Here is a 15,104-nt window from a genome sequence, read left to right on the forward strand (position 1 = left end):
GGAAGTGGCTGAGCAACACGCAAGGTTGGGTTTGTAACACACAGTCCATAGAATGGCTTGGGTTGGAGGGGACCTTCAAGACCATCCAGTTCCAACTAGAAATACCCAAGTGAAATTTCATTCCAAAAAATGGATCATCTGTCACACCCTTATCTATCCACGTATTACATTTGCTGTCCATCTTGTCCACTTTCTCTCCTACTTCTCCACTTCTGGAGCTGGGCCTCCAGCTCTCAGTAACCCAACCCAAATGCTGTATAATTACACTGCATTGCTGAGATGAAGACTATTTTTCCCCCAAGAACCGTACTGTATATAAATGCTAATATATATATCAGCATGTACACATTACCCATTATGTGATGTTCCAGAGGATGAGATATCAATTTCTTCTATTTTAAAGCTCAGATTTAATCTGTAGCTCCTCTGGGAAATCACACAACTGAGCATCTCCTACACTTCTAAGAAGAAAGGTATAGGAGCTTCTCAGGCTGCATCCCGGACAAAGAAATACTCAATTATTCATGATCAGAAGAAAAACAATAATAATAATAACAACAAAATGCATACATTTTTTATAGTGACTTTGGATGCTGTCTGTCCCTGACACACAAGACAGACATCTCTCTACAACCGCCTACAGGCAAAACACGCACATCTCCTGCACGAAGCTCCATCAGCATCACTCTCAATGATCTCCAATGTAATTCATGCGAGTATCGTGTTTATTTCACAACCAAATAAAACCTGTGCCGAGAGAGAGACGTAGCCTCCAGCAACGCTTAAATTATCAGATGAAAACCAAACCACAAACTCAAGGCTTGCTCTGAGAAAAAAAATGCACAGAGCAAAGCAGGCCAGGCTTGCAGGAAGGCTCCGAGCGTGCATGTTCTCTCCTCCATCAATCACACCCCATACATGAGAGGAGAAGTGCTGTAAGGGAACAGCTCGGTGCCAAGTGCCTTGCAGTTTCTCTTTCAGTTTGCAGTCACTGAGTTTCTGACGTTTCCCTGTGGTTTGCTCTTGGAGTTGTTTTGAACCCATTGGAGGCACTGCGCAAGGAAAGCACGGCGCTCACCAAACCCATAAGGGAATCCTGCAGACCATCCACGATCCAGGTTTTAGCCTGCACTTGAACTGAGAACAAGAAGTCACACAAGAATAGAAGATCCCTCTTAGAACAGCATTTCAAACGCCATCTCTTGTTCAGACGCTTACTTCCCCATTTTGATGGTGCCCACTTCTGCGTGGCGGATGACTTCTCCGGGTCAGAAACGGAACCTCCCCCTCCAAAAACCCCCATCTGAATACACAGTCTGCCTCCTTGCTCTTGCAGAAAGCCTTGCCAAGCACGCAGCCATTTCCAATCACAAGTCCCCTTCTCATGCCCACCCATTGCTGGTGCCGCTCCACGCACCCAGCTCTGCCCTAACCTTCCCATCCACCAACCCAAAGCTCCGCCGTCTTTCTCTCCTCCCAACCAAGCTTTATTGCTTTCCTCGTTATTTCCTCAGAGGACTGTTTCATTAGTTGAAAATGCCAATGACACACAGATCTCACACTTAAATTAAACAATAGCTTCAATAACGCTTCGGGGAGGTGCTTCTCCAAAGCCTGTTATTTTTAGGCACTTCGGGGAGCGCAGTGCGCTGAGCTGCCACACTGCGCCACGGAAAGAGGAAGAGCAAGAATGTTGTTTTCTCAACACGTTTTTAACTCCAGATCCATCTCACCGACAGCACCGAAATTCTGAAGCAATGCAACACGATGGGTCCCTAAACGGAGAGAAACGAGGGGGAAAAAAAGCAAGATTCCTTGCACTGTGAGAAACAAACTAACAGTGCTTTGGCTGTTCTCAGCCTATTTTTTGTTTCTTCTTTCTCAACAGAGCTGTCAGTGAGAGCTGCAGGAAACGCGGAGCAGAAGGTCAGCGGAGCGCTTCCCTCTCACTGCAGAAAGTCCCTCCCTGCTGCTGCTGCAGGTTGGGCTGTGCAAAAGGAGCTCTGAAATGGACCAAATGCTCATCTGGCCTGAATGCTCAGCTGGAAAGAGACCCAAATGCATGGCAAGGTGAAGCAGTGGGAAGCAAGGGGCTGAATGCACAGGACACCAAGCAGGAGCTGCATGTGCAGGTAGCAGCTCTGGTGTGGATGGCAGTGCTCACCTAGGCTGGGACACCCCCAGCTGCAGCTAGCTGGTAGGAGAGCACAGAACAGAAATTGAAAGAGCTTTACACTCACTCATGGTGCAGTATAAGCAGCTCCAGCAGCTGCTAAAATATATTTGGTTCTCACCTCTCACACCACGACCCAAAGCCAACAGCTCAGTGTAGGTGACAACTGAGGTGGCTGCAGGCAAATTCCCACATCCCACCAGCCTGCAAACCAGGCCAGGAACCCCTGGCTGAGCCTAACCTGAGCTGAACTATAGGATGCAGGACAAGGGGGAATGGTTTTAAACTGAGACAGGGGAGGTTTATGTTGGGTATTAGGAGGAAGTGTTTCACCCAGAGGGTGATGATGCACTGAACAGGTTGCCCAAGGAGGCTGTGGATGCCCCATCCCTGCAGGCATTCAAGGCCAGGCTGGTTGTGGCTCTGGGCAGCCTGGTCTGGTGGCTGGCAACCCTGCACATAGCAGGGAGGTTGAAATGAGCTGATCTTTGTAGTCCTTTTCAACCCAGGCCATTCTATGATCCTATGATGCTCAATGCCTCTGTTCAGCTCTGTTCCTCACTGACCAGGTAGATGTAAGCAGTACAGAATACCACAATCAGACACCAAACAACAACAACAACAACAAGAAAAGGTCCAAGGGAATGCACCATAATAATTAATCCCTTTCTAAAGCAAAACTGTGACCCAACTTCTGTCTTTAATGCCCAGCAGCCACACGTGCTGCAGCAGACCCCAGCTCTCCCAGCAGCTACACCCATTGTAGTTCATCTCCAATCTGCCCTCTGCAAGCAGTATGCTTTCAATACACCTGCCCTGCAGCACGACTCAACCCTGAAATGATTTCACATACAGTTTTAACAGTCAAGAAGCGGATTCCACGTGTCAATTATAGATATTGGAATAGCAAAAAAACGCCTTCCTTCCCCACCAAAGCAAACTCATAATCTGGTGTTGTAGCAAACAGGATGTGGTAAGAAGAAAATTAGCTAAGGTGGTTACGTACTGTGCTCCGAGACATGCTGTACTTCCCCAAGAAGCTTCTGCTGTGGAGGAAGCAGCTTCTGCAGGAGCAGGAGGCTGTTGGGCTGCAGGGCAGTGCTTTGCCTCTGACTCATTCTGTAATTCTTAGAGAGTTCATGACCGTTCTGGAGGAGCCCTCCTGCCAACGGCCATCAGGCATCATCAGCAATGCAGCTGGTAAAGCCAGTTGCCACCGCAAGGCTTGGAGGCAGGAAGGCATCACCAGGTGTGACTCCATGCACCGAGTGGCAGCAGATAAGTGATCAAAGCTCTGCTCCTCTTCCATTGGAAAGGAGGATACTGAAAAACTGGGAACTGGAGCTATAAGTAAGAACTGTGGTCTTGGAATGGTCCTCACCTACATCACCTGCCAAAGCAAAGGGAGGTCGCTGGATGAAGCTTTACAATGAAGGGAAGCATTGTATAGCAGCAGGCTCTCAGATGAGGCACAAAGCAGCAGGTCCAGCAGCAATGCTCCCTGCAGGCTGGGTCTGACCCAGCCAAGCTGCCTGCACACCTCACAGTGCAGCAGTGCCAGGGCAAGGTGAGCAGGCTTCCCATTGCCACAACCTACTGATCTTACAGCACCGTGCATAGCGCCTGCCTGCAACTTTACCACAAGTTATTATGCTAATGCATGGAAACAGTACAGATTTAACGGCAAAGAACAAGCTAGAAAACACAATAAAATTTAAATGAGCCACCACGGTACAAGAATACAACGTTTTACAACGTGCAATGCAAAGTATTCTGTTAAAAATGGTCCTATTCCATCTTTGCTCCTTCCCCTCTAAACCCTTCCATTCCAATGGGAGCCACCTCCAAGCTCCAGCCCCGTGGGCACAGCTGGCCTTCACATCTGGGACTGCACCACAGAGAGGAGGAGAGCTCTGCACATCTGCGAGCTGTGCATCTCCAGTAATGGGAAAAGCTAACCCCCTAATGACAGCCCAGGCTCTGCAGTTCCACTTCTGGCAGCTACCAGAGTGGGGAAAATAAGGAGATAGAAATCTTTCATTTCTTCCGGGGTCAGTTACCTAACTGTAATTGCTGGGACTTATCAGTATAAATGCAACCGTCTTCTCTGTTCTCTGGAATCAACTGTTAATGAAAAGTATTCAATTACATCAATACAAATATCCATTACATACAAGCTGTTCCATTCAAATCCATTTGTTATTTTGTTTTTTAAAAAAAAGACTTCTTCATTTCATTTCCAACAATGAGAAACAAACTGTATGAGCCAACCCTTACGAGGTTGCTTAAAACCCCTCTTGTTTTGCAACTGCCAGGCTATAGAGCAAGACATCGGTGCTTCAGCAGAGACCACACATGCTGAAAGATGTCAGCACAAGCAAATGAGATATCCCTGCATGTACCAACATAGATGCAGTGCTGCGGGACACCAGCATCATTAGGAAATGGGGCACAGCAGCACCTTGCTCATGTTCTCTCTCCTTCCCTTCAGGCAGGAAGAGATGCACTGACTTTCTTTCTTTCCCAGCCCATCTGTTGGTTTTGTCCCCATTTTGCAAGGCAAAAGCTGTTGTACCATCACTTCAGACTTAAAGCAACCCACTCCTAAAACCCACTGGACAAAGACATCACAAGTTGCCTGTGACAACCACTGCACTGCTGTACACCTATTAAATAGCACAGACCAACACACATATATTTTAACCACGTGAAGCCTCAGGAAAGCAGACTGACCTCAGCACCTCTGCAACCAACTTTTCTCTCTTTCTTAAGTCTGCCCACCCTCACTTCTCTCTCTCACAGCCTGCACCAAACCCTACTGCAGTACTTCCTCGTAGGTCACGCTCAGCAGAAGCTAAGTAAGGTCTGTTTGCTGCCTCTGCTCCTTCCTGGCCTGCTCCCAACAGGTCCACGTACGTCCTGCAGCCCGGTGCCAGGATGGGACGCAGCACTCTGCCAAAGCAGGATTACTTGCTGTGCCTCTCAGCCTGTGATCCTGCAGTTATATTTAGTTGTGTGATCGAGCTGAGACGTCACAGCTTGAGGCTCACTATAACACCCGGCTCTGGTAAAATGCTGCCTGATCTGCAGCTTTCCAACCCCTATCTGTGTGATTCCCCTGCACAGGCACTCATACCTCTTGTTTACAGAGCTCTCAGTGTGGTTACAATAACTAAAGGCTGATATACGTGCAAGCTTGCTGGATGCATCCATCCATCCATCCATGAGCCACTGGAGCTCTTCTCAAGTCACCTCTCCCAGCAGTTCACCCCAGCACCTGCCAGTGTCACCCAGGCACCCTTCCCTGTGCTGCTATGGGAACACCCAGCAGACAGACAGCACGACAAGCACAGTATTTTTGCACAACTGCTCCCTGACCAAAGGCTTATTATCCTGCAGGAAAAAAAAACAACAACAACAACCCAACTTAAACTGATGTGACACATTATATTGTTGACAAGCCCATACCAACTAATACAATTTTCTCCTACATGTTTCCAAGTAATTCGATTATTTTTCCAGTAGTTTTCCAGAACATGAAGTTAAGCTGACAGATGGCCTTGCTTCACCTTCTACCCTTCCATATTCCATCCTACCAAAGGCTTTTGTTTCACCAAGTCCCATCCACATTCTCCAAGCCATTCACCACATGGATTCTCACAAGCCAACTTTAAGAGACCCACAAGAGCAGCAGTTCATTGCGGTACGACTCACCAATTTTCTGATGGAAGATCTTGTCGAAGGTTAATTCACCCCTTTCCTCGAGGTACTTCTGCATGACGCTGCGGATGCTGAAAGGGAAAGAAACAAAAGAGGCAATTGAAGCTGTTTCTTTTAACAAGACTCTTCACATGCTTCGGAGAAAAAGGGTCATTGCAATGAAACACCCACACAAAGGTCAATGCAGACACCACAGCTCAGCCATATCTCTGTGCTGGGCCTTCCAGGCTTAGCCAGCACCATGCAAATAAAAGCATAAGTCAATGGAGCCAACGTCAGGCCATTCACACGGCCATTGCCATACATCACTTGGAAAATCAGCCAGCGTTGGCTCCATCAGGAGCCCGGCTTGGCTGCGGTGCTCTTAACATCTCCTTTGGGCTAATTTATAATGTCACAACCACTCATTGAAACCGCATTAACAAAGATTCTCTTCATTTGTCAAGCAACGTCAATATTCTTTTTAATACAATGCTATCAAAAATTCATATGGGCAACAACACGAGTCCATAAATTGTCAAATCAATGCGGCACGGCGGTGCTGTGCCATGATACCACCGTGTTACGGCAGCATCCAGCCAATATTCCCTATTTCCTTTCTGTTGTTTCCCATTTTAAAACTGATATTTTCATGCACACTCGGTATTTTTTAATCAGAATAGCCACAAAGAACCCACAGAACGGATCCCTGCCCTAAATAAGGCTGTCAGAACCACTCGGACCTCTTCAGAAACATGGCTGAGCATCCGATCCCTGTGAGATGCAGGCTCCAGACTACTCTATGCCAGGGAAAAGAAAAGGAACAAACTAGGGCTGAAATGCAGCAGAGCAGGCTGGCTCTCACAGCCAAACCTTAACGCTTCCTGGAGGAGGCAAACCAGATGGCTTGAGCTGTTTGGCACCCCATGAGGATGATCTCTGCAGCTCTGTCCCGCTCTGGTCCCAGCTCCAGTTCCCATGCGAGCAGCAGACCAGCACTAACAGAATGAGCCCTTCTCACAACAAGGATGCTGAGAAGGGCTCTGCTCTGCCATAGTGAGCGTGCAGCAAAAGAGCACATTAAATCTGAGTCTAGACAACGGGAGGAGAGAATGAGAAATGTAACGTGTGAGTGAAGTGCCCTTGGGAAACACACTGTAATGAACAGATCTCTTCAGCAGGGCTGCTCCTGTTCCCGTACCCGACCCTCACCCGTATGTCAGAGGTGAAGATTTTACAGGGTTGGGAAGAAGCAAAGCAGAGCCCACACATCCTTCAGCTGGATGGAACAACCCGCAGCAGAGCCCAGCCCATGCCACAGGCAGGAAGGAAGGCTCCTCCGCTCCTGACGCCGACCCATTAGCTGCCCTGCAGGAGAGCAATCCGCCACTAAAAGCCACATTTTGCAGACAAGTGGCCATTCCTCAAAGGCTCTCCCTGTCCAAATGTGCTCTCAGCACTAATGGGAGCTGTGGCCTTCCCGCAGGTCAGCTCGGTTCACAGCACGACCCACCTCGATGGCAATACTCAAAACAAGCAAAACAAAAGCTGGCTGAAAACGAAATCCAGGGAGACTCCAGAAACAAAAGCACATCCGACCGTACTGGAGAAAAACCTTTTGTCTGTATATTATTTTTACTTCACAGGGGAAGAAAATAGCAAGCAACAAAAAAACTTGGGGATGCTCAGCTTGCTGTCCGCATGCTACGGGTGTGCTGAGCTGACAGGGCAAGTACACAGGGCAGAAATCAATAGGTAGACTTAGAACTATAGAATCAGACTTAAAATTATAGGAACCCTAAGCTATAGAGTAGCTTTGGTTGGAAGGGAACTTAAAGATTCTCTGCTCCATCCCCCTGCCATGTGCTGGCTGCCCCCCAGCTCAGGCTGCCCAGGGCCCATCCATGGCCTTGGGCACCTCCAGGGATGGGGCACCCACAGCTCTGGGCAGCACTGCCAGGACCTCACTGCCCTCTGAGTGAAGAACTGCCTCCTCACATCCAACCTCAATCTCCCCTCTTATAGTTTAGAGCTGTTCCCCACTGTCCCATCCCTGCCATGCAGGAAGGTGCCCAGCCACAGCAGGTGCAGGCAGAAACCAGGAGCTGCAGCAGAGGGAAACCAGCAGCATTCATGTCGATACTTCCTAAAAGTTCTGCTATTAATTTCAGTGATGCACCCATTCCATCCCTGTGGGTTCATCCTACTGAATTATGCAGGAGTTGCTCTGAAAGCATCTCACGCCTCAGAAATGGAAGGCTGAGGAGCGATGCTATGTGTGCACACACATACCCTCCCTATTGGAACAACATCAAGAAGCTATTTACTGCTGACCTTCTTACCGTGGTGTCTTAAAGGAGCTTTTTAGCATTTCTCCTAAAAGCACGTTCTTTTTTGCCTTGTAAATCAATACAAGTTCTGGTTGGTGGGATGCTGTCTGCTATACAGATGCCCACCAGAGTTTGAAAGATACTGATCACAGCCACCTTAATGCACCTGCAGGCACTAATAAGTTCAGCCATAAGGCGAAACAGAGGGAAGACAAGCGGGCAGAGCACAGGGACTCATTGCACGCCTTCCATCCACTTCACTTTGCTTCCTCGCAGACTTGTACCCACTTCAGAGTTCATTACAGGCTCCAAGTGATTTTGTTCTCAGGTATCACGAAGCACATTAGACACGTTGCCACTGCTATTCCAGCAATCCAACAGGCAAAGTGAATTCCCGGCCCGTAAAGGACCATTGGCCCATCTAATCCAATCTACTTATCTCTTATTTGTGATGCGCCCGATTGGAAGAGGAAACAAATCATTAGGAGACTGAAAAGGCATTTTTGGACAACAGTGAAATAACACGGAAAACATATGTTCCTTTGATTCTTTTACTTCCTAGCACCCTATAATACTACTAGAATAACCCTGGCAGCAACGCCGTATCCAATTGACTTAATTATTTTAATAGAGAAATCAAAGCAATCATTGGTACTAAATTAATTAGCGCACATGCTCATTCAGCTCCTCACCCCATCAGCTGATGAATGGAGCAGCGATCAGTGCAAGGGAACGCTCTGATCCCTCTCCATGCACAGCACATCCCCACACATCCCACACCCCTGTCTGCACACCATAGGATGGACCGACACACCAAACCCCAGAGCAGGACCAGGCTCTGCCAACTCCCATCCCAATTACACCCATTTCTACCCCGTTTCCCATCTCAGCACACTCTTTTCCAAGCCATTGGAAGAGAGTTCCAGTCCAAGTTGACACTTCCAAGCCGTTCAGCTGCAGAGAACTGATGCTCCTACAATTGTTAGGGATGATCACCAGTTCTCTGCCCAAGCAGATCCACATTCGCAATGAACATTAGTGGAGAAAGCTTGCAACCTAAAGCTGTGAGCTCAGCACAGACACCACCCTCGTGCTCCTTGAGGACTGCCTGCATTACCACTGCTAAGATCTGAAACTAACACAAAAGCTCCCAAGCACATGAATCTTTAAGGAATAATGACACTGAAATGTAATGTCAGTGATGTACCCCTCCACCACAACAGTGGCAAATAGTGTGCAAGTGCAAAAGGCCGAGCAACCCAGAACGACACACAGCCCACACCGGCTGGGATGCACCACACCTGGCTGTGATTGACTCATTTACAACCACAGGATGTGATTTCAGAGCCCTCAGTGCCTCTCTGCACCACCCAAAGGCCTCCCACAATGGTCAGCAAATGAGACAACGACAGGATGGCACACGGTCATTACAATGTATTCTTCCATACCAGTGCATGTGAAGGGTTCAGCAACACAAGGTTTACCAAAAGTGAAACAAACCAAAGAAGGCTCAGCCTGTGTCCTGCTAACCCAGTACTTGCTGGGACCCACCAGGCTGCTGTTCTGCCCATTTAAATCAATTGAACTATGCACACACCTGCACCTGACAGATTCTGATAGGCTTTCTTCTAATTGCATTAATTACCCCAAAATGTTCCTATAGATAAGAAGCTTAACGCAGACCTTTCCACATGACCTCACATTGCCCAGCACTGAGCTCAGCCCTTCCCTGGCACTGCAGTGCCAATACTGCTCTGGATTACTCTGCAGTGGTACCCAGAACACGAGGGACAGCTGGGAGGTCCATCAGCCCTCCACCTCCCCACAGCCATCCTGCAGTGTCAGACACCCACATTGCATGGTCAGTAATGGCAGCTTTCCCCAGAGCATCCCTCGGTTATGGAGCACAGAAAGCTGAACCTCTTCCCCAGTTGCCTTCATTTACCTTTTGCTTAATTACAGTATCAGCACCCAAGGGAAGGCCCTTGATTAAAACCCAATGCACCTCCCACATGTTACTGATTTCCTAACAGGCTTAGCCCCAACTCTGTGTGCTATAGATAGCAGTGCTGCCCAGCTCCTAGGCTCTGCCTTCTGCTCAGCCAAAGCCCTCCAGCAGCACCTCTGCTTTGCCATGAGCTTCTGCAGTGCTCCCATCCTGAGCAGTTCAAGTATCCTTATGCTGTTTGAGACGGAAGGGACCCCCAAAGGCCGTCTGTTCCCATTGCCTGCAGTGCTCAGGGACACCCACAGCTCCATCAGTGCTCACAGCCCCATCCCCTGACCGTGGGTGTCTGCAGGGATGGGGGCATCCAGTGAGAATGGGGGGGGGGGGAGCAGGATGTAAACAAGCAGGTTAGAAGAGATGAGAAGCTCCCACAACAACAGCAGCAGAAGTGAAGCCCGATGGATGCCTGCTCTGTTCTGTTCCCATGCACAGAGTGAGCCCCGCACCCACCTCAGCTCCAACCTGCTATTTCCTGCCCCTATTTCCTGCCCCACTCATCTGCACTTCCCAATATGCAAATCTTCATCTCAGAACAGAAGGGGCCAACGAATGAAAAGAGCTGCCATTTACTTCCCTTCCACTCCCATTGAGCAAAATAAGGGGAACCTACAACTTACATCCAAAAGTGAAAGACTTCAGAAACCCCATGAAAACCCTGAAGGTTGTAGTGCAGTTCATCGGCTCCTTTCCTCCCAAACCTCAAGTTAAACATCGAGGCTTCATACTGGCTGACATTCAGTGTGCATGCCCTCTTTCCTACCCAGCTCCCATTCCTGCAGGCCCTTCTGCACATCCACCTGCAAAACAGCCCCTTCAGGACAAGCAAACAAGAGATGCTGCAGCTTTCCCAGCTCCTGGGAATGAGAAGAGGAAACACTGAGAGGAAGGAAAAGCAGACGACAGAGAACACACGGAGGGGTTGTTTGGGTTTGGTGCCTGAAATCACCAGCCCGGCCTCTTCCCTAAGCACACGTGTCCCATTGGCACGTTCTGCCCTCCTTCTTCCCAAGCTGTGACATTTAACAGCTCAGGCGCACAAACAATCTGAGGATGCTCCACATGAACCCAGCAACCAGCAGCCCCACAGCCAACAAACTTCACCCTCACAGCTTGGTTGCTGCTGAGCCTTGGCCCGCAGCCTTGGAATCTGCTCTGCCCTACAGCTCTTGCCTCACAAACAGGCACTGCAGCAAACCCGTCCCCTTTTGCTTTGCATCACTTAACCCACAGACACAAAATGGTGCCAACAGGTGCACCGGGCTCCAGCACGAGCACGACCTGCAGTGAGCAAAGAGATCTTTGCAGCATTCCTGGAGCAGACGGTGCAGGAGCTGCAGCACATCCATGCCATCGCCTGCTCCTGGCTATGCAGCATGGCTGTGGTGCTGCAGGGCCCGGCTCTGCACACAGAGAGAGCCAAAATCTCCTTGGGGAAAGGGCTCAAGTGCAGACCCAGAGAGGAACAGAGGCTTTCTGTGCATGGCGGTGGGTTTTCTGCTGTTACTATACCAACCTGCATGCAAGCAGTTGATTTGTATTATATAATTGTACATGGATCCTTCTGCCAGTAGCACACGGTATTTAAGTGTGCCCAACGCATCGTGTTGGTTCTAACGGAGGGGGTTGGGGGGGGGATAAATAAAATACACCATCAACAAAAAAACGACCAGAAACCAGCATGAAGACATCTGACACCAGAGCAACAGTCACTGCTTCCTCCTGCGTGAGGAAATCCCTGCTCCGGGCCAAGCAGCGCCCATTGCCAGCCCCCCCCTGGCCCCAGGCAAGCCGCTGCTTCCCGTGCCAGCAACGGCTGCAAACCGCTTCCCACCTTCCCCTGAGCACCGGAGCTGCTGCGCTTATCTCCTCCGATAATCAGCGCGGTTTGCAGACGGGTCCTTTCACATCCAGCCCTGGCTGTGCGGCGGTTCGGCCGCATCACCTCCGTGCCGCTCACATCCCTGCACGGCAACCCGGAGCTCCGCACGATGCAAACCCTGGGCACGGCGAGGATGCACCTGCCGGGGCTGCAGCCTGCGGGCAGGTCGTGCCCTTTCGGCACGGCACGCAGCACATAGCGCCACAACCGCTGCCCGGTACGGCACCGGGGCGAGCAGCAGAGGCGGCCAGCTGAGTGCCGGCACACCGAGCGCTTCCATCGCAGCAGGAAAGCGGGCACCTCCGCTGGCCCAGCTCCGGCTGCGGGATCTGCCGTCCCGTAGGCTCGTCCCGCTCGCTGGCACCGGGCACAGCGGGCATAACGGGCATAGCGGGCACAGCGGGCACAGCGCCTTCCCGAGCTGCACAGCCGGGCACGCTCAGGGACCGACGCTCCCCCGGCAGCTCCGGGTCACGGCGCTGCGCTCGGGCGGTTCGGCGCTCCCGCATCCCCGCTCCCACCAACCCCCCCCCCCAACCCCAACCCCAACCCCGGCCGCCCCAAAGGAGTCGGCAGTCGCTGCCCACCCCCGCCACCCCCCCCCCCCCCCCCGTGCCCGGAGGCGGCCGATGCCCGGCGCGGTTCGGGCCCCTCCGCGGCGGACCGTTACCCGGCGGTACCTGGGCTCGGGCAGCGTGATCTTCTTGCTGGCCCGGGCCGCCGGCGTGCTCTTGCTCTTCTCCATCGCCATCAGGTAGCTGACATCGGCCAGCACCGCCTCCAGGTCCGCCATGTTCCCGCTCCCGCCGCCGGGCTGCAGATGGAGGCTCGGCCGGGGACAGCCGCCCCCGAGGCGGGGAACGGCGGAACGGGCGGCGGCGGCGGGGTTCGGCCGAGCGCCTCCCGCGTGCCTCGGTGCCGAGCGGCGGCTGCGTGCGTGCAGCGCGGCGGGGCCGCTCCCCGCCCTCCCTCTCTCTCAGTCTATCTCTTCCCCCCCCCCCCCCCCAATCTCCTCTCCCGGGGCTCTCCGCCGACCCTCAGCCCGCGGCCGCCGCGCCGGGCGGGCGGGAAACCCCCCCCCCGCGGGCGCAGCAGCCTCAGCCGGGCCGCCCCGCAGCGCCCCCCGCCCCGCACCGCCTCCCGCGGGCGCTCGGCCCCGGGCTGCCGGCGGCGGCCATGGGGCTGCGGTGCGAGGGGCTGCGGCGAAAACGCGGACCTGGATCGACCGGAGCGGGAGGGGATTGGGGAGGGAGGGGGGGGCGAACAGTGCGAGAGGTGGGGGGGGCGGTGAGCTGACTCGCCGCTGGGCTGCGCTTAGGGGTCTCTTCCAACCCTCATTTCTGATTCCACTCTTCTATGAACCCCGCGGCTCCGTCCCCATCCCCACGTGCAGCCCCGCTCGGTGCTCGGCGCTGTGTCTGCGTGGCAGCCGGCGCATATGCAGATTTTTTTCGCTCCTCTCTTCTCTTTGAATTTTCTTCAAATATGTCACAAATAATTGGCTGAATGAAAGGCGAAGTCAATGACAAGTCTGAAGGGTTCCAACTCAGCTTGTTGTGAGCTCTTTTCAAGTGCCGCCACTCCTCCTTCCTACAGCTTTCTGAAAGCTAATGATCTGATTAGAGCCGGGGAAGGCGCACACGGCTTTGCTGCGAGCCGCCGTGACAGCAGCGAGCAATGGAGCGCAATGCTGGGCAGCTGTGTGCTCCGTGGGCAATGGGGCTGAGCACCGGGCTGTGCCCCTCAGAGCAAACAGGATCCCACTGTGTACCCACCTGTGCTGCCAGTGATATGGGCCCTCCTGTGTTGGACTGGTTGGCCTCCTGGAAATATTTCTTCTCCCAGATGTTGGCCAAGCTCTGGGACAGGGATGTATGGGGAGGTGATGGGGTCACCATCCCTGGAAGGCTTTGAATGTGGGGATGTGGCACTGAGGGGATGCACTCAGTGGGTGTGATGGGGATGGGTTGGGTTTGATCATCTTGGAGGTCACAAAGAGACCACCTGCTCCCAGTTGGCACGCTGGACAACCCTTGCAGAAAGCCTCTTGGAAATAAAGGGAGTGCGACGCAAAGCTCTCCCCACTCAGCTCTCTTTCTGGGGCTCTTCGTGTTCAATGTCTGTTTGCACAGAAGTTGGCTCTGGCTGCCTTGGCTGATCATTCACCCGAATCCAATATCCCACACCTGGTCCCCGAACCAGCCACGACACCGACATTAGCAGCAAGGCAAACAGCAGCGGGAGCCAAGTCCGTGGCACTGCCACCACCACCACCACCCCCTGTCCCCATCCCCTGTCCAGCTGGGAGGGAATGCCCCCATCCTGCCCCCCCATCACACCCCAAAGCTGGGGGACAAAGGAGGCCCGCTTCATCCCCAGAGCTCACAGAGCCACACACTGCTGCTTTCCCTACTGGATTGCATTGCTTCATTGCAGCCAAAGGCAAAGTTGGGAGCTGTGCACCAAGGTGCCCATCCAGGTGCTGCGGCTCTGTGGGCAGTCCCCAGGGAAGCATTGGCACAGCAGAGGGACCTGAGCTGCACTGTTTGTGCTTCCCCCACATCAAAGGGGCCCTTGTCTGAATCCTTCTGTCTGTAGCCTGGAGGAGAAGGGGAAAAAGATTGGTTCCTATTAATAGCCCCGCATCCCACCAGATCCCAGCCTTGCGAGGAGCCATGAAAGACTGCGGCATCTGATGCTCTGAATAAATGAGGTAATTTGGGCAGAAATGTGTGCTCAGCAAGGCCTGATTCCTGCCTTCCCCAGTCTGGGAGGAGATGGCAGCGATAGCCGCTCCACATCGGTGGCACCGGAGCGGAGCAGCTCAGAGCCTTCATGCCCAGAAAGTGGCCCAGTGTGGCTGCTGCAAACCCCAGCAGCTCTCCACCCCACAGCAAACCCCAACAACACTCAGTGCTGATGGCTGCAGGCTGCACCGAGCCCAGCACAGGCTTTGCAAGAACATGGACCATCTGCCAAACTATTCCTCTGCCCTCTCGGCGCCCTTGTAAAGCA

General features: G+C 52.4%; 1 protein-coding gene across 1 annotated transcript in view; it reads right to left on the reverse strand.

Annotated features, from left to right (window-relative positions):
• GRK3 (G protein-coupled receptor kinase 3) overlaps window positions 1–13,065 on the reverse strand; it is a 41,737-nt gene extending 28,672 nt beyond the window's left edge. Inside the window, exons 1-2 of the mRNA XM_072350728.1 lie at window positions 12,770–13,065; window positions 5,888–5,964 (exon numbers count right to left, since the gene is read on the reverse strand). Of these exons, the coding sequence (XP_072206829.1) occupies window positions 5,888–5,964; window positions 12,770–12,882 (190 nt within the window). The 5' untranslated portion in view covers window positions 12,883–13,065. The remainder of the gene's footprint in view (window positions 1–5,887; window positions 5,965–12,769) is intronic.
• Between the last annotated feature and the right edge of the window lie 2,039 nt (window positions 13,066–15,104).

The sequence above is a fragment of the Excalfactoria chinensis genome, chromosome 16, assembly GCF_039878825.1.
Source record: "Excalfactoria chinensis isolate bCotChi1 chromosome 16, bCotChi1.hap2, whole genome shotgun sequence".
NCBI classification, from domain to species: domain Eukaryota; kingdom Metazoa; phylum Chordata; class Aves; order Galliformes; family Phasianidae; genus Excalfactoria; species Excalfactoria chinensis.